Source organism: Colius striatus, chromosome Z, assembly GCF_028858725.1.
Source record: "Colius striatus isolate bColStr4 chromosome Z, bColStr4.1.hap1, whole genome shotgun sequence".
Lineage (NCBI taxonomy): Eukaryota > Metazoa > Chordata > Aves > Coliiformes > Coliidae > Colius > Colius striatus.
In genome coordinates this window covers 55152437-55175964 of record NC_084790.1, presented here as the reverse complement: position 1 = coordinate 55175964, position 23528 = coordinate 55152437, and the positions used below count along the sequence as shown (strand labels likewise).

Below are 23528 nucleotides of genomic sequence, written 5' to 3'. Positions count from 1 at the left end.
GTGTATCTTTTGCATGGTGTTTGTGTATTTTTAGTATGTAGTTAGTTGATTGTGGGGCCCTAATAGGTCTGAATCAGCCTTTATATGAATGTGCCTAAAAATATCCTCAAGTAAATATAGAGTAATTGACATTGTGTGCAGACAGAATTCTTGTTTAGTCTTGTATTTCTTTTCTGGCAGATCAGAATAACACATTAAAAAGTTAAATTGTGTCTGTACACTGCATGTAGTCCGTATGCAACTCAATTTATTTTTTGTATATGTTATTACCTCTTTTTGTGTTTTGTTCCAGTTCGACGGGTCCCGCCGAGGTTCTCTATCCCCCCCACCAATCATGAGATCATGCCTGGCGGGAGTGTAAATATCACGTGTGTTGCGGTGGGGTCACCAATGCCATATGTGAAATGGATGCTAGGAGCAGAAGATTTGACACCCGAGGATGATATGCCAATAGGGAGGAACGTCCTTGAGCTTAATGATGTCAGGCAGTCTGCAAATTATACTTGTGTTGCTATGTCTACTCTTGGTGTTATAGAAGCAATAGCGCAGATAACTGTCAAAGGTATATCCCAAGCACATACATTTGGACCTAGTTCAGTTTTTTTATTTTATTCATTACCATATTCTGAGCAAATAAATTTCACTGAGCAGGACTAAATGCCTCTTAACCTCTTAAATCAAGGTGTAAACATTCCATCTAATTACTGGCATAAAACTAAATACAGATTCAGACAGCAATAATACCAACAAATTAGTTCATCATAACATTCCATTATTCTCCTGTGTCTAGCTCCCAGCCTTCATTTCAAGTAAATAAAGAATCTTATAATCTTGCTTATACTTGTCAAGAGCAGGAGCCTTTACAAGCCAGTCATTTGCTTTTTAGAGTTTCTGGATGTCAGTGTCATGTTCACTGAGTAACTGGAAACCAGAGTTTACAAAAATATCTAAGAATTAAACTGTAATGGCTCGTTGCCCGTCTGTAATATTCCTCTTCCACATATATCTAGAGGATGTATTACAAAAGTCAATATCATTCCTTATGCTACAAACCTTAAAGATTTTCTCATAGATCTCTGGAGTAAATCATAATTCCAAAAAGATTGCTCTGAAAAGATCATATCTTTCCATTGCACTCCTTCTGTTTTGTTGTTGTTGTTGTTGTGATTTGATTTGTTTTATAAGCTGCTTATTGTAGTAATTAATCTTTACTTCTACATAGTGCTAACTATATTTTTTGTCTTTTATCTTTAGCCTTACCCAAGCCTCCTGGAATACCTGTGGTGACAGAAAGCACAGCAACAAGCATAACATTGACTTGGGATTCTGGAAACCCTGAGCCAGTTTCTTATTACATAATCCAACACAAACCCAAAAACTCTGAGGAGCCATATAAAGAAATTGATGGGGTGGCCACAACACGCTATAGTGTGGCTGGCCTAAGTCCATATTCAGAGTATGAATTTCGGGTGGTTGCTGTAAATAACATTGGCCGAGGGCCACCCAGTGAGCCTGTGTCAACAAGAACTTCAGAGCAAGCGCCTTCAAGTGCACCACGTAACGTGCAGGCCCGTATGTTGAGTTCTACTACCATTTTGGTACAGTGGGAAGAACCTGAGGAACCTAATGGACAAATACAAGGTTACAGAGTTTATTACACCATGGACCCTACTCAACATGTCAATAGTTGGATGAAGCACAATGTGGCTGACAGTCATATTACCACTATTGGGAATCTAATACCCCAGAAAACATACTCTGTGAAGGTTCTTGCTTTTACTTCTGTTGGGGATGGACCACTTTCTAGTGACATTCAAGTCATCACTCAAACAGGAGGTAAGCTGTGAATGAACAGAATTTGTGCAAAAAGTTAAACACGTGCAGAAATTTTTCAGAGAGTTAATTTGAGTTTAAAATGTTGAAAAAGACCTCCTCTCAAGGATAGACCATTTATTCAGACAGCTTTTGCAGATTAACTTCTCTCATTTCCACAGTGCAAGTTATCATTGAAGAGTGGAAATTATCTCCCTCACACTTTCATGTCTTTCTTCACCAGTCTCAAAAGTTTAACTGAAGTTTAACCGAAGCCTCAGGGAGACTTTCATCCTGGAGGTGGCCCAATGTTATAGCTTTTATTTGTCAGTGCTCTGTGTACTAAAAGTGTTTGTCCAGTAGCTCTTCACAGCTTTCTTGGAGGAGTTATCTATATTGTTGAGTTTTGTTTGAGTGGTGTGTGGTTCCCTTATGCTACATCATTCTAGTGAATCTTGCTTTTGGAAATTTAAAATGTATGTGTACTGAACCTATATTTAAATAGTTGGTAAAATTGTGGAAATACATAAATGTGAAGGCATCAAAACACAACAAACCTTTGTGCAGGTTCAAGCAAACAGTTCTGCACACTTTGGATTTCTAAATTGAATCCAACCTGCTTCTGCAAAGTCCATATCACAAGGTCACCATTTTCTTGGTTTATGTTTGCAGTTACGTTGTTTTGTTTCTCTACAGGAGTTTTAGGTCCATGAATTAGTTTTATTAGGAAAGGACAAGCAAGTACAGTGAAAAACATTGCCAAGAATTTTTATGAAATCAAAAGCAAGAAGCTCTGGTAAAGCTACACTGCAGAAAGTGTTTTATTGTAGCAATAAGAAATGAAAACTCCCATTGTCTAGTGGTTTAGAGAAAGGTGTATGAAATATTGCTGCAGGTCAGCGATTACCTAGAAATAGAATAGTACTGGAATTTTTTAGTACTGGAAAGTTTCTTCTTAAAGAGTTTAGAATCTCTCAAATTTTTTAAAAAATATTGTCTCTTAAAGTGTAACTGAAGCCAGTTACAATTCATCCACATTTAACTTCTGTGTTTCAACAGTACATATTTGTTAAAGAACAGAAGTTGAGGTATTGTCCTGGAACCTTTTTTAGTGTTGTGTTGCACAAAGATCTAGATGTACCTTTTGCAGCATCTCAGCTGAGAAATTACAGAATTAGCTTGGGAGCTTCTAGTGCTACACCAAAATGTGTCTGCATGCACATGCAGATGTAAATATGTAGACCATAGTTTAATTTTGGCAATTGTAAGCTTTTTGAGAAACTATTTTTTATATTGACATCTCTCTTGTTTTTGAATTCCCATGCAAAAAATTTTTAAATAGGAAGTTTCAGTGAGTTCGTCATCTGGGTTTTCTTTTATAACTATAAACTCTTTTAGATTAGCAAGAGTTTGTCAGTGGTTTCACCGGAGAACGATGAAGCGATCGAAATAATGAGCACTGAAGTTCGGCTGGAACAACCCAAATTACGTTTTGTGCTGCGATCACTTCAGTAAAGCTGTGTTTATTAAAACCTTCATAGAACTTGCCATTTAACATGCCTGTTTCTGATTACTGCTGCAGTCTGAATTATGAGAACGTTAACAGTGTAGGAGAGATTCTTGATACACGTTTTCAGCTTCCTAACAAAATGGTAACTGTTTGCTTGTGACTGTGTTAAAAATCAAAAGAAAACCAAAGAGGTACCATACTGGAGGAATTTTCAAGCCCTGATACTTGTGTGTGAAATATGAACATTTTAAGTCATAAAAGAGAAAAATAGCAAAGAAAGTTTTAGTGCAGTTCTCCAATCCAGGACATGTTTAAGAACTTAAGATTCTCCCATCTGTCTATCTAGACGTTTCTCTTCAGTGAACGCTGCAGAATAAAGTACCTTCCTTGACCTTCTCTTCTAGATATATTGCAATCTGAATCTGATTATTTTTATTTAGGTCTTTCTCAAGCTGAAACTTATCCACATAAGTACAGTGAATTATAAAGGGCTTTTTAAAAAACAGAAGTGGATTTAAAGGAAAAAGAGTAAAAATAGGAATGGATTGATGATGATATTTTGATTAGTTCAATTTTTTTCCTTTTTTGAAACAAGCCTATCATTGTAAACATGTAGCTTAGCCTTTATGCTTACTTTGGGGATATTATAATACTTCAAAGCTTTCATCTGATCTTTGGAGAGAAATTATGAAAATTGATGATTTGTTTAAAAAAAAATCTGTTTATGAGGATTTTTGCTGTCATAGTACAGAAGAGTTATTCTTTGGAAATGGCTGTATGAGTGACTTCTCATTTTGCAGGGCAGCCAAAACTCAGCTGATTGTGAAAATTAGGTTTATAACTGAAATATTAATTAGGAAATTGTAGTTTGAGATAAAGAAAAGGAAGTGCCTTTTTTTCAGACAATCAAACATTTTAAAAAATACTAGTAATTTCATGTTTTGTTATGCATTTCAGCATTTTAAGGAAAAGCCATGCCCTACAGCCTAGTTGTTTTCAGGAGCATTTTCTGTCCTGTGAAAAGATACCATTTTAGCAAATTCAGTAACAGAAAAACAACTGCAGAGTTGAACTTTTTTCTTAAAGGAAAATTAGTTTCAAAAGCTACACCTAAAAATGTACATATTCTGTGGTTTAGGTCAAAGGATTTTATTTTGCTGAGGATGGAGTCAAGACCAGTATATTATTTAGGTGAATTGACTTGCTAACCTCCAAATTTTAGAATAAAGAAACAATTATCTAAGTTTTAGTGTGGTACTTCTTGTCCCTTTTCTTCACTTCAAAAACAAAAGCTCTGTTGCCCAGAGCACACTTCCTACATATGTTCTGATGTTACCTTTCTTTGTTTAAACTGGTCAGAGGTACAGGTGCTCTGTGAACAACGTGCTTTAACCAACATGTACCAGGAAAATTCTTGAGCTTTCTTTGGTTTTGAATTAATGTAGTTTTGTTTCATTTAGTTCTTAATGCACAAAGAGAGGATAGCTACTGGAAGAATTCAGATAATTCTGATTTTATTCTGAGCTTAAGTAGAAAGAGTGGAGAGTGAGAGATGCACAAGATCTATTGTACAGTGGATTATTGGAGAAAGAGAAGTGTTCTGGAAAATGAATGTGTACCTGTAAACATATGCTTCTTTAAACAGAAGTAACAATGTAAAAAGTATTGTTAATTTTAAGCCAAGGATTGGCAGTGGTTTGGACACTAAGGATTATTACAGTTATAAAAGTTTAATCTATTGAACATATGGAAAAGGACAGTAACGAGAAAGCCAAGTATCTGACTAACAGGGCAAATAAAAAGAGCCTTAGCTAAGTGAAATAAGTTAATGGTTCTGGAGATCACATTGTAAAATATTAGAAATTCAAAGGAAGATAGTCTGTAGCAACATAATACAGTTCTGTGTTGTAGCAAGCTAGCTACTTTACCAGGCGTTTTAAATTTTTTCATGAACAGTGAAACCTCATGTCTGTAGAACCCCACATTACTAGTCTCCTTGTGAAGCATTTCATGGAAATGGACTTCCACAGTGGAAGGGCTGAGAGCATGCAGCTGGAAACTCAACTGTGATTCAAGGAAGCATATGAAAGGAGAATAAATTGCAGAGGTGGTATGCAGAATGTTTTTTAAATGACAAAATTCCCCTTAAGGAACATTTCTGGTCAGATAGGGAAGAGTATTTCAGCTTTTGAGTAACCCCTCTGCTCTCAAAGTACAACTAACTTCCGTTAAGTGCCATAGTGTTTACTGCATTTGAATTCTAACATGATGAGACCAGTATTGAGGATCTCTACCCACACAATGATTTTTCTAGGTTTTAATCTCTTGACAGGCGTGAGAGTTGGGCAGGGAGGAACCTCACGTGGTCTGACAAGGGCAAGTGCAGAGTCCTACACCTGGGAAGGAACAAACCCAAGCACCAGTAGAGGCTGGGTATTGACCTGCTGTAGAGCAGCCCTGTGGAGAGAGATCTGGGGGTTCAGGTGGACAGCAAACTAAACGTGAGCCAGCAATGTACCCTCATGGCTGAGAGGGCCAATGATGAATGAAGAAGTGTTTCCAGCAGGTTGAGGGAGGTTCTCCTCCTCTTCTATTCTGCCCTGGTGAGGCCTCATCTGGACTCCTGTATCCAGTTCTGAGCTCCCCAGCTCAAGAGGGACAGGGAACTTCTAGAAAAAGTCCAGACGAGGGCTACCAAAATGATTAGGGAATTGCGACATGTTTCGTATAAGGAAAGACTGTGAGACCTGAGGCTGTTTATCCTGGAGGAGAAAAGGGTGAGAGGGGCCTAACCAATGCTTATAAATACCTAAAGGGTGTGCGTCGAGAGGATGGTGCAAGTGTTTTTTCTATAGTGCTCAGTGCCAGGAGAGGAAATAACAGGCTCAAGCTGAAACAGAGGAAGTTGCACTTAAAAAAACTTTTCTGTGAAGGTGAGGGAGCCCTGGCACAGGCTGCCCAGAGAGGTTGTGAAGTCTCCTTCTCTGGAAGTTTTCTAAATCTGCCTGGACACGTTCCTGTGCTACCCTTTCAAAGTGAATCTGTTTTAGCGGGAAGTTGGACTAAATGAACTCTAGAGGTCCTTTACAACCCCTTACCTTTCCATGATCCCATGATTCTCTGTCTTCTGGCTGAAACTCAAAATAGGGTATGGGTATAGGATTTTTTTTTTCTTCTAATCCAGCATTCTGTTTTTTAAAAAATATATGTATGAATACTGAAAATGTACAGACATTACTTTTGTCACTGCAGCTCTACTGCTACAATGTAGAAACAGATTATAGATGGAATTACTCTAAAGAGTCATTAACCTCTGTGTTCTCTAGTCATTCAGACAAGACTATGCAGATTCTCGGTTGAAGACTGACCAACATTTTTATTTTATTTTGCATGCTCTGTTCCATGTCAGTTACACATATTATTTTAAGAAAGCGATTTATGGATTTCTGGCAATTTTTTTAAAAATGTGCTATCCTTTTGGACATTTAAAATGTATTGTAGTTAATCACTTTGAATACTGTGTTCTGTGTTTGATACTGGAGAACTGCAAGCCTCAGCTATTTTCAGATTCATTTGAAAAGGTAGTTATTGTTGTAGCAGAAAGACAGTGGGATTAAGATGCATACATAGTAGTAATTTTTTTGTAATTATTCTCCATGAAAGTTTAGGATTTCAAAAAGTACAAATGTTTTACAAAACAAAAACTCCAGAGCACGTTACCTTTTAAATTGTAAGAGCTTCTCTGTAGAGCGTCATACTTCGTCGATAGCAAGCAGAAGTATTAGTCTCCAGAAACAAGGAGGACTCTTGGTCTCTTTCAGTTCCCAAGTGATTGTAAAGTCTTTTGATTAAACTATTGCCATTTGAAAAACTAAAAGACAGAAAAGACAATATATTCGTTGCAAAATGATCCTGTTCAGTGAGCTGGCCACATACACACTGCACTAATATGGAAAGTTAGATTTGATGTGTGTAATTAAAAACACTTTGGCAATAGTATAAAGTCTGATTAAATAGAATTTCCAGCTTCTCTAGGTTTTTTCCATCTCTGAAGAACACTGGTACCTTCTCATGGCTCCTGCAGCTTGGCTAAGTTCTTGTGTGCTGCTGAAGAATTTTTTGAACAGGGCTTGTGTGTTCTAGGTATAAATCCTAAATAATTTAAAACTTACTTTGCCACTTTATTATCTGGTACTTTTCCACTGGCTTAAGCCTTGGATTCCCTATCAGAGTTTATTGGTTAATACATTTTTTTCAGTTTCTGTTAGTTTATTGTGAAAGTTGAAAGAAGTTTCTTTCTTCTGCATCTTCTCTGTTGGAGGCAGATTTCTGTCATCTCTTTCTTCTGTTAGTGTTTTCAGCTTCAGAGTTGCCTAACTGTGGTTGAAGAACATGAGAGCAGACTAGATTTTTCAGAAAGATATTTTGACAAACAGCCTTTGGGAAAGTCTAATTAACCATCAACTTCTCTTATAAATTTTTTTTCTTAAAAGGAGTACTTGAAGCATGAGAGTCTTAAAATGTGCAGAGATAGAAAGTACCTTCATTCTCTGTCTGCTGCCATGTCTATCGTAATGGATAACCAGCCTTCATATGGGTCACTTTGATCATTTACTATTACTGCCTTACTGTGTTCCTCAAGTCATGCATCCATACATTAAGCAGAGATCATAGCATCACGGGACAATTCAGACTGGCAGGGTGGTCTTCTGGGGAAGTCTCTAGACCCATTCCCCAACAAGCTTAGCCATGAGGTCAGAGTGACCTGCTTGGGCCTTTACCCATTCAATATGTAAAATCCTGGAGGCACAGTATGGTTAAATACCTCCCTAGGCTCCGACTCCACCACTGGATTGTTCTTCATGGGTGAAAGGTTTCTTCTTATCTCCAGCCTGAATATCTCATGTTTCAGCATGTGCTGCTACCTTCACGCACCTGCTGTGTCTCCTCCATCGCTTCTGTTACTGCTAGGGATGCTGTTGAGTGCCTCCAAAGTTGTCCCTTCTCCCACCCCCAGTCATGCAGCCCTACTTCACATAACAAGGATCTCAGTCCAAAGCCATCTTACTGAGGCTCAAAACCAGATATGGTGCTGAGGCATGGTCTGACAGAAACTGAAGAGAGAAGACAATCCCTGACATCCCCTGGTTCTTGTGACTGGGTCCTGCTCTCCCTACCCTAGGCACCACTGGCTCTTGTTGCTAACTGGACATACAGCTGGCTCTAGCTCAACTTGCTACCCACCATGCTCCAAACTGTACCACACATCAGGTCCCTGGCCCTATCACCTTCAGCCTGCACCCCAGCAGGGCTATATCTTACCAAGACAGTCATGGTAAACCATCAGCCTCTTCCCCCCACCTCTTCTCCTTCTTCTGTACAGCAGCCTGGTCCTGAAGTGTGTCAGCTAGTCCTGCCCAGCCTGATGTTACCTACAAACCTGAAACCTGTGGTCTCCATCCCCCCTTCCAGGTCACAGATAGAGATGACAAGCACAAGATGGCTAGTGTGACACATAATAATAGCTGCCCTTTGATCTTCCATGACCAAGCAAAGGTGATTTGGTAACTTCAAATGCACTGCTGACTTGCTTTGACAAAATGTGTTTTTCCTTATCTTTTGTTACACACTGAAGCAAATATTTTTTTCCACAGGTCAGTTTTACCAGTTTTTATTTCTATCACATAAAGCAAACAAAATGCCTACAGCCAGGTACCCACCCGAGTTTCATGAATATGTTTGGAACAACCTGTAGCAAAATACACCCTTCTAAATAGCTGCCTAAACTCTGGATTTTATTATTAAGTGTTGGCAAGACCGCAGTGGGGCTCCACATCTCCTTTAAGCTGTGTTCAACACGAATCAAATCTGCAGCTGTTGTCTGTTTGTTGCTCGGGAGGGTTTTGAAGCAGATAAAGAGTTTTAATGTTCACCTAGTAATTACATTTATTCAACTATAGTGTAGATTTACCAAGCTGGTTTGATCTAATGTTATTTCTGGATCTGTTTTAAAGTTAAGAATTCTACAGTTATCCTACTCTTTGCCTCTTAATTTCAAATCCATTCCATTTTTAAAGGATAAAATCAGAAGGATTTCCATCACAAAATCCTTTGTTGATATTGCCTGTAATTGCTCCATGTGCTTTGTAACCTTTTCCTGTTTGCTTTTTGCAGTACTAAGTGATCTCTTTTTATTTTACACCAGGCATCTTTTAGAAAAAATGCTAATTACTCCTATCCTTTTTTCTTCCAAGAGAGAGACTTGGTCTCTGATTCACCTTCAGTGATTCCCTCAGAAATAAGCAACATCCTGCTACATCTTTTCTTTTCTATTTTGTCCTGTGTTTGGAAAGAAAATAAATGAATAGTAGAGGCTTGCAGCTTCCACACAGGAGCTTGAATATGCACCTCATGTTGACAGGTTATCTGTCTGTTTAAAGGTTAGATATCAAACCTGTACCAGTGTACACGAGGACAGTGTTATCCTCAAGATGAAATTCTGTCAAAGTCCAGGGAAGATAAAAATTACAACCACAAATTATTTTTACCATTTGCTCCATGTTATTTTTAAATCTTTTACTGTACAAAAGAATTGTGCTTATAATACTATGATAAAATTCTACTAAAAAAAATGATTTTGAAACCATCATTACTATCACATCCTCTTGTCACACCTCTTCTCGGTCTCATCTTTTTTTTTTTTTTTTTTTCTTTAAGAAAAGCACACCACATTTTATTATTGACAAGCTAGAAATGTTGTGGAGAATGTTTCATGCCTTATCAACAGCAATATAAACTGAAAATAATGTTTTAGAACTCGGTTAGTGAAATGATTATATACATTCTAATGACAGGATTATATTTTGCTATCTTTTCCCAGTCAACTTTATTATTTGCCATAGATTTGCAGAAGTAAATGAGGGCAACATTTAGTCTGGATAATTTCTGGACCATTACACAAGACGTAACAAGAGAATAATCTTGAGTACTGGAATAAAAATTGCATTTATTTCTTGCAGTTAGAAAGTGTTGTTACTAGAAATTCAGCTATATTGGTAAAAAGACCACTCATTGAGAGGGTAGCACAATGTCACATTACTGGAGACCTCTTCATTAGGTTAGAACTTCTTAGGGTAATAAAAGCATTCAATATCTAGATGTCTTCTTAAAGAGGGATGTATTTAGTATCTTATTTATTTATGAACTAAGAAAACCATTTACAGATTTGGAAAGGCATGTAATGGTTTAAACACTTTCTTCTGGACTGTTCCAGCCAACCTCATGTATATGTATGAGTATATGGGGAAATGCTAGTGTTATATAAGATGTGTTGCGTACGTATCTATATTTTCAATTTCACACGTAGGCCACTAGGTTCCTGGTCTTAATCACAAGGCTTCTATTCAATTCCATATCATTTCTGTGTGCATTATCTCACTGTGCAGCATTTGTTTGAAATCCTTGACAATTTGTAACTTATTAATTAAAAATATAATTGTTATTTTTCTGAGCTCCGATTATTTTATTTCATAGTACAGTTGATCAGTTTGATTAAGGTAGGTAAGTTCAATAAAAGTACTATTGTGTGAAATATTCAGATAATAGTTTAAAAGATTTGTAAGATAAGTGCTGAACTAGCCAAATAAATAATTGGCAACACTGCTCATATCTTTCTTTAGTGCCTGGTCAGCCACTGAACTTCAAAGCAGAACCTGAGTCTGAAACTAGCATATTACTTTCCTGGACACCTCCACGCTCTGATACTATTTCCAGCTATGAATTGGTTTACAAAGATGGGGAGCATGGGGAGGAGGTAAGTGAAAAGATAATATGTCTTTTAAATACTCTTTAATCAATATTAAATGTTGCAATGGTTTAGAATTCATGGGTTAGTAATTTTCTTTAGTACAAATGCCTTGATGTTTAACTGTTAAACTCAACCATCAGCTTAGGGTTAGACTGTGCGTATGCAAAAACCAGAAACTGCTTTTGATAGTTACCAACTGGTGGAACTTTGCTGCTGTTTGCAAGAAGTCATCCATGGAAGTTGTGTCCAGTTTCAGACATTGATCGTGTCTCTCCAAGCCTATTCCTCCACGAAGACTTGAAAGAAGAATTTTGGGGGGGCTTGTTAAGGACTCATTAATAATTTTTTTGCACTTTGAAGTCTGTTTTCAGCCTTGGAGAATTTTTGTTTCTTTTTGCCACCATGTAATAGAGTTCTTAACCTTCTGTAACCTTTCAATAATGTGTTTTTTTCTAAAGATAAAAACCTACTATAGACTTCTTCAGTACCATTATTTCTTAAAGAATTTTCAATTTTAAGGCCTCTATGTTGTTAGTACCATAACCTCTGAATAAGCTATTCTTCTGATATGGAAATGATGTGGTATTGCCAGGCATCCTATAGAAAAAAAAAAGAAACTTCAGTCTCAGAAGGCAGCAGAAGTGTCAGCCTCATTGATTTCCTCAGCATTGTCAACTCATTGGTGATGTTTCTTATGTTTATGGGAGCTTCACACATAGATTGTGAATACATAAGCTTATTTTGTGGAAGGAAGGCAAATCCTTCAAATAGGATGCAGGCCCAGCATAGTAAATTACCCTTTGAAAGAATTTGTGTCTTAATAATTTGAAGACAAGTTTAACTGTGAGGTTAAATCCAACATTACTCACATTATGAAACCCTGTAGTTCACTGTCATATGTGGTAACCATAGGAAAGGCTTTGTTCTTATGTTATTATCTGAAAAGCCATTTGTACTTTTTACACAGCTATTACTTCTTCAAATTTCTGAGTGAGTTTCCCACGCTAAAATGTCAACTTTGAAAAATACTGTTCCTTAATGTGTATTTGTGAAAAGTAAAGTATTAGTTTTTTGTTTGGTTTGATTTTGTTGATTTATTTTCTTGAACATAAATTTTTCTCAATGTGTATTATCACAGTATAAAAGCACTTTTTTCTATAGGCAACATAGGGAATTCAGTGCCTTTGAATATTAATCAAGACATCCTCTTATTACCTTCAGCAACGGGTTTCCACTGAACCTACTACATCATATCGCCTGCAAGGCTTAAGGCCAAACAGCTTATATTTATTCCGTCTAGCTGCACGGTCTCCACAAGGCTTGGGTGCTTCAACAGCAGAAATCTCAGCAAGAACCATGCAGTCAAGTAGGTGTCTTTCCTTGCTAAATTTATTTCCTTGACTCATATTTCTCAAAGAGATTAAATTGGGTAGCCCAGTGAGGCAGCAACAGAGAAAAAGGCAAAATGATAAAAATAGCAGCATTCAAGGTCCTTAATCCAGAAAAAAAATGCTTAAAATGTTTAATTTTGTAGGTGTAATGTGATCAACTTAATATATGGTTAGCTCTAACGTAGTTTCAGAAAAAAAGTCTGTAAACCAATGTCGAAAGAGCCAGTATTGTGCTGTCATGATAATATTTTATTTAATAATAAAGCGTTTTATCGTGCAGTAGCTGCACATTAATGACAGTCCTGAAATTCCACCTTCCCAGTCTGCAGATCTGTAAAAGTATGTTGTTTCTGCAGCATGTCCCTCAAGAACAAAAACATTTGTAGAATGGATCAGGTTGAATATTTGAGACTGTACAAAAAATTTCCTCTTAACTGTTCTTCTATACTAGCTAATTATTCTGATGATAACTTGTTTTTTTTTCATGTAGGCTTTTTTTTTATTGGATGGTTATGGAAACAGAGTCATGAAACTCACTGCATTTGTCTACATGTGAGAGGCAAAAAAATTTCAGGGACTATATATACACTTTAAAAAATATTTGAATTCAGGCTTGATTAAAGCAATGAGAGATTCAATGATGATGTCCAGAAGTGCTAGTTTTGCCTGATGTTACTAAAAACCGTTCCTGACAGTCATTTAAGAAATTAGTGCAATTAAATTATTTGTTACAAATTAAATGGCCTCTTTTTAAAATAATATTATTCAAAACAGAAAAATGAGATCTCCAATTGACTTGAGAAATGTCATTGCATCATTCTTTGTTAGTGTTATGTCTTAATAGGAATTAGTGTGACTGGAGATACAGTGCTGCCGAGCTTTACCTGAAGCTATATGTGCTTCTGAAGTGTTTCTAAGGCATTTGGAATAAGCACAAAACATTTAAACACAAGGCTAATTTTAGAGATAGTGGCAAGGCACCTTTTCATATTAGCAATCTATAATTTGATAAAGAAAAAGGTATTTATTTGTTTTCTTATCTTGGGTGAAGATTGCTTAGACTCAGCATACCAATAAAACATCTAGGGGCCAAGGTTGCATGTTCTGTGTATAAGCATATTGCTATTATTCTCTTTGTGACTGTAAGAATATGTTTGACTTTTTTCAGGCTTGTGTCTTCATATACTGGAAAAATTTAGTTCACTGGCCAGACCATAGTTATTTACTGAAAAGCTAATTAAATCCTTTTTTAGTGTATTTTAAGAAAATGTACATACATTGGTAAAAGTGGTTACACAAGTAGCCTACAAATTATTCTTGGTTACACACATGCAATATTTTGCATTTTCAAAGTATAGTGGATTAAAAATTGATCAATTTCTATGGGCTTATTTGCAATATTCACCAGAATACACTACTGCCTTTCGTCTTGGTTTCAGAAAAAGATGTTACAGGGATTTATTTCTCTACATAAAAGATCCTTAAGCATCACTTTATTTTTATTTCGTCTTCTACACAAGTTGATGATTGAAGGAGAACAACATGTTTTGAGTACTTGATTACTGAATCAGCCTAAATAAAAACCCAGATGTGATAATTCTCATATGTTCCCCTATTCCCCTTCTATAAGTTAGTTGAAATGCTGGTACATTTCCTCCTGCTTTCCCTTCAAAAGAGCAGTGTACCATACTGAGTAAAAAGGCATTGATCCCTGTAGAAGAGCTGTAGGGAACCGAAAGATACATGTGTAAATGCAATAGGTCACAGCAGGTTCCTAGGCCTTCTCTGTTGCTTTAATTTTGTTTGATGTGCCTCATGTGAGTACTGGAAATCCATTTGTTTCTTTTTTCCCTTAAAAAAATGGGAAGAAAATAGTAGGAAACAAAAAACCCAGATGTCATCAAAATCTTCCACCCAAAATTTATATTTTTCTTACAAGAAAGAAGGTAGAAACAGGAAAGGAGTCCCTGTCTACTACTTCTGCCAGTGAAATTGAATATGTCTCCTGTTTTGATACTCTGAATGATCTCAATTTAGTAAGCATAGACTTTACTAAGTTGAAATGCATTTAAGCACAAAAATGGAAACAAAACTTTCAGTACTTGAATTTGCCTAACTGAAAGCAGTGGAATGACATACATGCTTAAATGCTTTGGAATGCCTAAAAGGTAAATATGCTAAAAGACTCTTTCAAGTACAAATCAGTAAAGGTGAGCATTTTGCTCTGGAAGATTGATGCTAGTGACAGGAGATGAAACAAAGTTAGACTCTCTTACCATTCTGATGTGAAAGCTTGTGAAATGAATACCTGTTTTCCTGACATGTTGTTTGGGGGTAGAATTTTTTTTTTTTTCCTTTAGAAGTTACCTACGTTACTGGTAGGATTTAATTCTTTGGTAGCAAAGGTGTCTCCAAGAGGAGTTAAAAAAATAAAACTGACAGCTGATCTAGGGTAAGTACAAGTTACAGTCAGAATCAACAAGCCTGTCACTTTTTCCTGGTAGGTAAATCTTTGACTAAGACTTTCTTTGTCTTCTATTGACTGCATGCTCCTGGTATGTTGGCTGTAGTGAATGTTTCAGTAAATACTTTCCATTTAAATATATCTGTGGTTGACTTGTGCCAGGCAGACTCAGTTATAAAAAAATAACCTGAAGAAGTAATAATTTGTTTGTAGGAGTGGGAAGGCTACAAAAATGGCAATTTATGGAGCAATTTCTAGCAATTATTGCAAGTTTTTAAGAGTTTCATAAAAAGATATTTTTTTCTCAAATTAAATCCACTTGAAGGGGATATGTGCAAATTTGTAAATAAACATGTCAGGTGCCATAAAATATTGTAGCTTGCAGTAATTGCAATGATTGTAGAGATAGATCAGTTATCATAAAAGTGTCACGTTTTTGTTTTATTTCAAGAAGAATTTTAATTACAGGTAGGTAATATTACTTTGAGGTTTCGTTTTCATGTATTTCCCCTACATCCTTTTTCACCATTTAGTTGGTCTATTCATTTTCAATTTCTTCATGTTAATAAGCCAAGGTACATATGATTATCTGTTGTTTTATTTTTCTAAGTTTCTACTTTTTTGTTGTGGGTTTTTTTGTGTTTTTCATTTGAATGTCTTTTATTTATTTTTATTTTTTCTTCATTTTTTTTTTTCAATCACTCCTATCCTTTCACTCAAAACCTCCTTTAACCCACTACTGAAATTAGAGCCATCAGCTCCTCCTCAAGACATTAGTTGCACAAGCCCCAGCTCCACTAGCATTTTGGTAAGTTGGAAACCTCCACCAGTGGAAAAACAGAACGGCATTATCACTGAATACTCCATCAAGTACATTGGCATTGATGGAGAAGATATCAAGCCCCATGAAATTTTGGGAATTTCCTCGGACAGTACCCAATACCTTTTGGAACAGCTGGAAAAATGGACTGAGTACCGGATCTCTGTGACTGCCCACACTGATGTTGGACCTGGCCCAGAGAGCTTAGCAGTATTGATTCGGACAGATGAAGATGGTATGTTGACTCCACTACATCAGTTTGCACCTCTATGACTCTCTTGATCTGTCTTTTTGTACAGCCTAACAGTATTTTTTTCTGCTCCTCTTATTTTTTCCATATCACGGATATTAAACCCTTTGAGTTTTTTAATCAAAGACTTCTCCTTTCTGCACCAGATTTATATTCAGTATTTTTTTTTTTTTTTTACCAGAAAGCTTTTTTTTGAGTGACAGGAGTCTGCTGCCCATTTGAGCCCATGCATACCCTTCTTGATCCTCCTTTAATGTAAAAGTTACTCTTGGGGAAAATCTGCCTTTACCCTGTTTTTACAGTCATTGTCTTTTTTAAACATTTTTCAGATTTTGGTGGGATCTTTTGTTTGTTTTTTAGCTGGTTTCTTGTTCCATGTTGTGCTTTTTTTTATTTTGGGTTTTTTGACTTGTTTGTTTTATTTTTTTCAGTTTTGTTTTAGATCTTGGGAAACTGATGTTCCACACATTTTCTTTTCTTCCATGCTTGATAGTGATAGAAGACAGCCGTATTATCAGCCTCCTTTTTATGCTACTAAAAAAAAACCAAAACAAAACAAAGAACTTAACAAACAAAAAAAAGGGAAACTTTTTCTTTTTGAAACCTTTTGTGTTTTTATTATTAGTGGTATTATTATTTCAATTATTAAAATATCTCTTTGTACTATAATGCTTTGAATCTCAAAGCATCTTCCTTGGCTTTTGTACATTTTTACATGTTTTTCTATTTCTCTGATACTCTTTTTTCTTCCATTTTTTGCATCAGTCATGTTTTTTGATCTTTTCACTGAGTGATAGAGCAGATTGGTTGAGCATTTTCATTTGTTGAACAATTTGTATTCTTCAAAGGAAACATAGTGAGTCTGCCCTTTAAAAAAAGAAAAGAAAAAACCCAAAAGACATGGTTGGGACAGGTGCCTGTAATTCTCTTCTGTCCAATGATGTTGTTCCAGTTCCTAGTGGTCCTCCTCGCAAAGTCGAGGTAGAGGCTGTCAACTCTACTGCTGTTAAAGTGTCATGGCGCTCACCTGTACCCAATAAGCAGCACGGCCAGATCCGAGGATACCAGGTCCACTACGTGAGGATGGAAAATGGAGAGCCAAAGGGTCAGCCCATGCTGAAGGACATCATGCTGGCTGATGCACAGGTAATTAGGACACTTTATGTTCTTTTGTAGATCATGATGAAAATATGTTGTATGCCAGAGAGCTATCCAGAACAACCCAATATTTTTTCTTTCTATACTTCAGCCTACCAGCTAATCTTTTGTCTCCGTTGTAATAATTTTTTTTCCAGAATACTTGTATTTGAAGATTCTTGGGACAAAGCTAGGCACCCTTTTCTCTATATATGTGTAACTAAATGCTATGTTTTGTCATTCTACTGGCTCCTGTAAAGCTGGGGACTTCATCCTAAGCCGATGCTTTGAAGCTTTAAAGTGTCAGGGAGATTCAAGCTAGGTCACAGCAATATTGCAAACTGCGCTGCCTGATAGACTCACCTGATATTTCTTTGTTTCAGTGGAGAACCTAGAATCATTAGAAGCCTGTGTTATCCCATTATTACAGCGTTTCTGTCATTAGCATGTGTCCACTTCACCACACGTTTCACAGGAAGTATATTTATTAATGCAACTTCAGAAATCATCAAAGTATTTATGCTTGTCATTATTCATGCAATTAACTGTGCAATAAAATGAGGAGCTTAGTTAAAATAGCAATGAGATTGCATAAAATGCAAGATTTTCTGTCTTTTATAAATTCTGAGACATGATGAAAACAAAAGCCTTATCACATCAAGTTTAAAAACCTTCTAAAAACAGAATTTCACTGATTGAGATACAATAGTACTCTGTAAAACTAAAGACTCCCAAAGCTCCTGGGCATGGAGGAACTGAAACGATTATCAAATACACATACCTCAGCACTAGCACTGAACCTGGCATAGAGAGTTAAGTTTGTCTCTTAAGCATTTCACATGAAAAAATAAATTAGGTTTTTTACTTCTGGTGTTTCTTCTCCAAGTCATTGATCTAAATTTCAGCTCTGCAGATAGGTATTGTTATTTAGATATATATATTTTGAGAACAAGTCTCCAATGCCTGCATTTTGCTAATTACTCTATTCTCTATGTCTCTGTTCTTTGAGGTCTTTGTTGCAGTTTTACCTGTCAGTCTATTTATCTGTATATATTTACCTATTTTGCAAAATACAGTGTTCTTAGACCTCAAATTCAGTGGAAAAATGAAAACATAGGCAATTAGGAATAGAAAGGGACAAGGGAGCATAGATGGAAAAGGAGATGCTGCTGCACTTTGGTTCTCCCTTTCCTCACACATATTTTCACTTTCAACCTAAGTACATTGGTCATTTGAAAAACTAGAAGGTCAGAAATAGGAGACTAGATGCGTTATTGGAGTCCATCATAAAAACAAAAGTTGTATTTCTTTTTTTTTGCTAAGTTTGGCTTTGACTTGCCTGTTTACCACTTATTCACTTTCTCTTCCTACCACTCCTTCCTACCTTTTATACTTTAGTGATACATGTAATCAAGACTTGTACAGGTATGAAGACCTTGATAGTAAAAGATTAAGTTAGGTTTCAAGACTAAAAATCCTGCTATCCATTTAAAGAAGTCATCGAATTACTTTAGGATCCTCAAGCATTTAGCTTGACAATGTGATTAAATAAAACAGGTAGCCTTTAATTCTGCTTTGGTAGCTTTTACTAAGGCAATTTGTTGCAAATTATTACTCCATAGTACAAGAGAATTCATTACTTCTTTCATCTTTTAAGGAAAGAGAAATGGCCATTTTTTAGGGAGAGCAGAAATGGAATTAAAGATGCCTGGCATGATTTCATTAAGCAAATAAGGGATTTTACATGATTAATTCAAGTAGTCCATGATTTTTCCAGGCATCTTGCATATTTGTTTTGCTATTATGAAGAAAACATTACCTCCACCAGACTACAAATCTCTTCATTTCTTTTCTTTTTCCTTCCAACATTCTTTACTCTCAATCAGTGGGAATATGATGATACTACTGAACATGTGAGTAGTTTTTGACTGGCCAGAAAAGCAGTTTGTGTTGCATTTGAGATTTCTTTTTTTTTTTTTTTTGCTTGTTTGCTTGTAGCCTCCTTTTTATGAGTTTAGTTAGGGGGTTTTTTTTTTTGGACATTCACACAAATGCATGCTCCTAACATCAAAGGTTTTTCCCTTATGGCACTTTCTTTTCTTTTTTTTTCTTTTTCCTTTTCCCAGAGAGAGTGGATGTTACAGTTGCTTGCTTGTTCTGGAGTGTAGCATGATCCCAAAATGTACATAACTGGTTTGTATTTTCTTGATGCCTGTCACTAACTTTGCCTCACTATTTCCCCTTCACAACGAAAAGTTTGAAAAATAAAACAGAAGTGGTTTAGAGTTGCATAGCAATAGTCAGATTTGTTCTGATTCATTGTAAAATTAATGGATCTTTTTTGTGTAGCCAAAATTTGAAGTCAATTGTGCATTCTTTTTGTAAATTTGTTAAATAAATTTTCTATGGTATCAGGAAAGCCAAAAGTTCTGTTTGTGCCTAAGTAGTAATGTTTGCTTTATCCAAATCACACTTCTAAACATCACTACATGAAAGAGGGAGTTTCTTTTGTAGTTTTTTTTTTTTTTAGCTATTTTGCCCACTCATTCTGATCATTACCTTGTTATTTCTATATTGCTAATAACTGACTGTAAATACAATGCAAATTCTAATCACATCTGTACTAAGCTTATACCCACTATCTTGAAAAATCCGTTTATTGTATGTAGTCTGACTTTCATAACTTTTATATTAACTTTTATGCTTATTCATCTGAGAGGTGTGTGATTGCACCTTTGCAATTTATTCTACACACATAAATATAGCATCTCTATGTCAGAAGTGAAATTCAGTGTAAATCCATTCAGTTATGTGAAAATGCAAGGGAGTAGCCCAGTGGTTGCATACTGAAAGCTGGTGGATTGGGAACTTAGGCAAGTCAGTTGCCTTCAAATACTGTCCTTTAATATTTGCGTAGAAACTCTATTTTGAATTGTGAGTGTGAAGGCTTAAAGTCCTCTGTCTGCCTTCATAGCATGTATAAGTTTAGTTCATTTTGGGTGACTAGCCGTTCACCATCTTCTGTGTGTATACATCTGTGTGCACGGACATGTGTAAAAAGAGTCCCTGTGCTTTGACGCAATTTGATCTTGCTCCCATTCACATATACTATCTGAAGAGCTACTTGGTTTGTAGCTGCTGTAGTTTGAAGACCAGACTTACTCTCTGACCAAAATTTAAATGATTGTTTACATAATTCTTTTAGACCTGGAGAATGAACTGCTTCTGAAGTCCTTTGATACACAATCCAACCAGTGACACAGGTTGTTAGGAAAGTGTTATGACAGTAACAAGCCTTTCTTGTTCAGCTAAACAAAGTGCAACAAATGTAATACTTCAACTAGGCATTTTATAACTATTTCAGTGATGTTCTGTAGATTACTAAGTTAAGCAGAGTTTGTCCTATCTACATATGGATGTATTTTACAAATCAGCAGTATTCCTGAGGCAAAGTATTTCAGGAGGCTTTGTTCGCTCTTCACACCACTAAGCTTTTTGCCTTTTGTCTTAAACTACCCAAGGCATGCTATTTGAAAAGTGTGATGTCTTTTGTTACTTACGTGAGTGAAGCATCTTGCATTATGAAGTATTTCACATGGAATAGTCTGTTGGAGCTTTCAAATACTTGCTGTCACTGATGACAGCACAAAAGTATGCACACTGGATGTAACATACAGGGATTGTCCAAAGGCTTCTCTCCTATCCTGGAAAATGGTCTATTTTTAATAAATTGTACTTGTTTTATTTCATCTTAGGAAATGATAATATCTGGTCTTCAACCTGAAACTACATACTCCTTCACTGTGACAGCCTATACAACAAAAGGTGATGGAGCACGCAGCAAGCCCAAACTCATATCGACTACTGGTGCAGGTAATACATACCTGTTAATCTCTATAATAAATACTTTAACTTTTCCTGCTACTGTTTTACTCCTACTATTTTAAAGTTACCTGTTGTGTGAAAAATGTTTATAGGACACAGGGATTTCTGTTCCAGTGTTTGGTCCTTCATTTATTTAAGTAAAAACAGAACTAGTGTTCTCTGTTGTCTATTTCTCAGTTCAAGGTGTAGTCAAAATTTAATAATTAACTTCATACTTTCTAGTAGCAATTCCTAACTGATGTTTCTTTGGAGAGGAAAAAACATAGAAATTCAGAGCTGAGAAGGATATCTAAGAAATTTGTGAAGAGTAGTAATGCTGCTGCCTGCCAGTGACAATACTGGAAGAACCTACCTGTGTTAACAACTTATGTCAGAAGAATGTAATTGTTAAAACAGAGATTTAGAAAACATAGTTCCGCCTGTGAAACCCTAAATGGCTTCAATGAACCTCTAATTGCTTCAGTGACAATCAGAGGCATAAGCTGGAACAAAATGCATCACGCCACTGTGTTCAATCTGCATTTGATCGCAGATGGTACTAGATGGTAGATATCATGACCAATTCAGCTGATTCAGCGAGCACTCATGAGACGAATTGCATTTGGATGTGGCATAGGGTTTTTAAAATGTAAATGGTTCACTGTGGCATGCTTAACAAAATGATGCCTCCACAGCCTTAGTGTGATATTCACTTACAAGTGAACATAAAAATCTTAATTTTGTGAGTTTTGTAGTGTAGTCTTTCAGGATAATCCATTACAATCACATGGAAGCCTTTGTAGCACCTTAACAAGATGTCATAATAACAACATATTGTTACTCTAATATCTAAAGTCCAAAAGTCATATATGTTCATATTGGTACTGACTGACTCCATTTTTAAAACAGTCACTGATTGTTTTAACACACTGATGTAAAGCACATCTAATATCAAAAACACCTATATCCATGTCTCATCAGCTTCCTTGGAAAAAATTTAATTTTGGTGGCTACATACATAATGTAGTTTCATTTTGAATTTTAGAGTACTTTCTAATCATTACTCTTGACTGTTGTCAAAATTTACTCTCCAGCTTCTCTCTTCTGAATGCTCATGGGTTGGGGAAAAAAGAAATATACATACTTTTCACTTGCATTTGAACTTGGTTTAAGAACAAAGACATTTGATCTATTACTATTTTTAAAATTGCATTCACAATTTAAATAAATGCAGTTATATAGATTATAATTTAATTAGTTTCTAGACGTAACCGTAGGCTATGTAAACCTGCTTGAAAAACTTGAAGCTTCTGTGCATTGACTCTTTGTTGACTATTTTTCACTCTTCCAAGATCTCTGATGCTTCTACTTTGAAAGACGAACAAATCCCATGTCCCATAAAACCCCAGGTGACTGGAGGGCAATTGAAAATCAGAGGCATGCCTGTAAATGTAATACATACTAGACTGTTCTTATTCTTTCATACATTCCAGGTTGTGTCAACACCTCTTCACTTGCTTTTACAGCTTGCTGTGGTTGGGCTCTTTTTTGTAAGGAAAATTCATATGCAGGTCTTGGAAAAACAAGAAAATAAATGCAGTTAGTATGAAGAGTTTCCAGCTCATTGTTTTTCTATGAGAATACATCAGACAGGTGAAGGAATGAAGAATTAATGCCAGGGACTCGTAGGTCTGAAATACACCCTCCTGTTCTCTGAGAATTTACATTTGATTCTTTTTCCCTAAAAAGATCTGACTTTGTAGTCTAATTTTCAAAGGTTTAAGTCAGGTGCAGCTGTATTAGAAAAGTGAGATTATGTCCGTAAGAGGTATGAAAGGAGAATAAAGGTCTAAATGTTTACTGGAGAAGCTTGCTATTCAGTTATTCAGATGGTGAGTAACTATTCAACTCTGTCCAGTTAGTGATATGAAAGCATAATTTACATTTTTAGATAGGGAAAATTTGGTTACAATAACTGCGGTTGTTAGTGAACTCATTGAATATGGTTAATATCTTCACACCAGAGTGTATTTTTGTCTTATGTTCAGTTTCCTTACACAGTTTTTAAAGGCAGATGGAAGAAAAAAATGTTAGTGAACATTTCCAAATCAAAGTTTTAAAATTTTTTAATTACTTGGGACGGAACTTACAACATATGTGATTAACAAGACCTTGATAAAAAATAAGCCTTTCTTGTCAGTGATATCAAAGAATTTCTGTGGAGATACATTTCAGGATATTTGTCATTTATGAATCATAGTAGTTGAAGAATCTTGTAGCACAACAATTTGTCCATTATTTGGAATTTACACTCTGGGCTGGTTAGCACTCTTGAAATACAGATTTCAGCTAAGAGGAAAAAATTTCTATTAAGACAGTAATGTACTGTATAGCAACTAACAGAAACAAATTATGGTTACTTCAGGTTATTTGGCAAAGTCAGCTTGTGTGAGCTTCTACAGTAATGATGTGC

The 23528-nt window shown here is 36.0% G+C and overlaps 1 protein-coding gene across 1 annotated transcript in view; it reads left to right on the top strand.

The window, feature by feature from the left end:
- Window positions 1-23528, top strand: part of PTPRD (protein tyrosine phosphatase receptor type D) — a 202478-nt gene that overhangs the window by 75739 nt on the left and 103211 nt on the right. The window contains 7 exon segments of the mRNA XM_062019439.1: window positions 293-562; window positions 1255-1836; window positions 11002-11135; window positions 12351-12495; window positions 15734-16039; window positions 17007-17200; window positions 20947-21064. Of these exon segments, the coding sequence (XP_061875423.1) occupies window positions 293-562; window positions 1255-1836; window positions 11002-11135; window positions 12351-12495; window positions 15734-16039; window positions 17007-17200; window positions 20947-21064 (1749 nt within the window).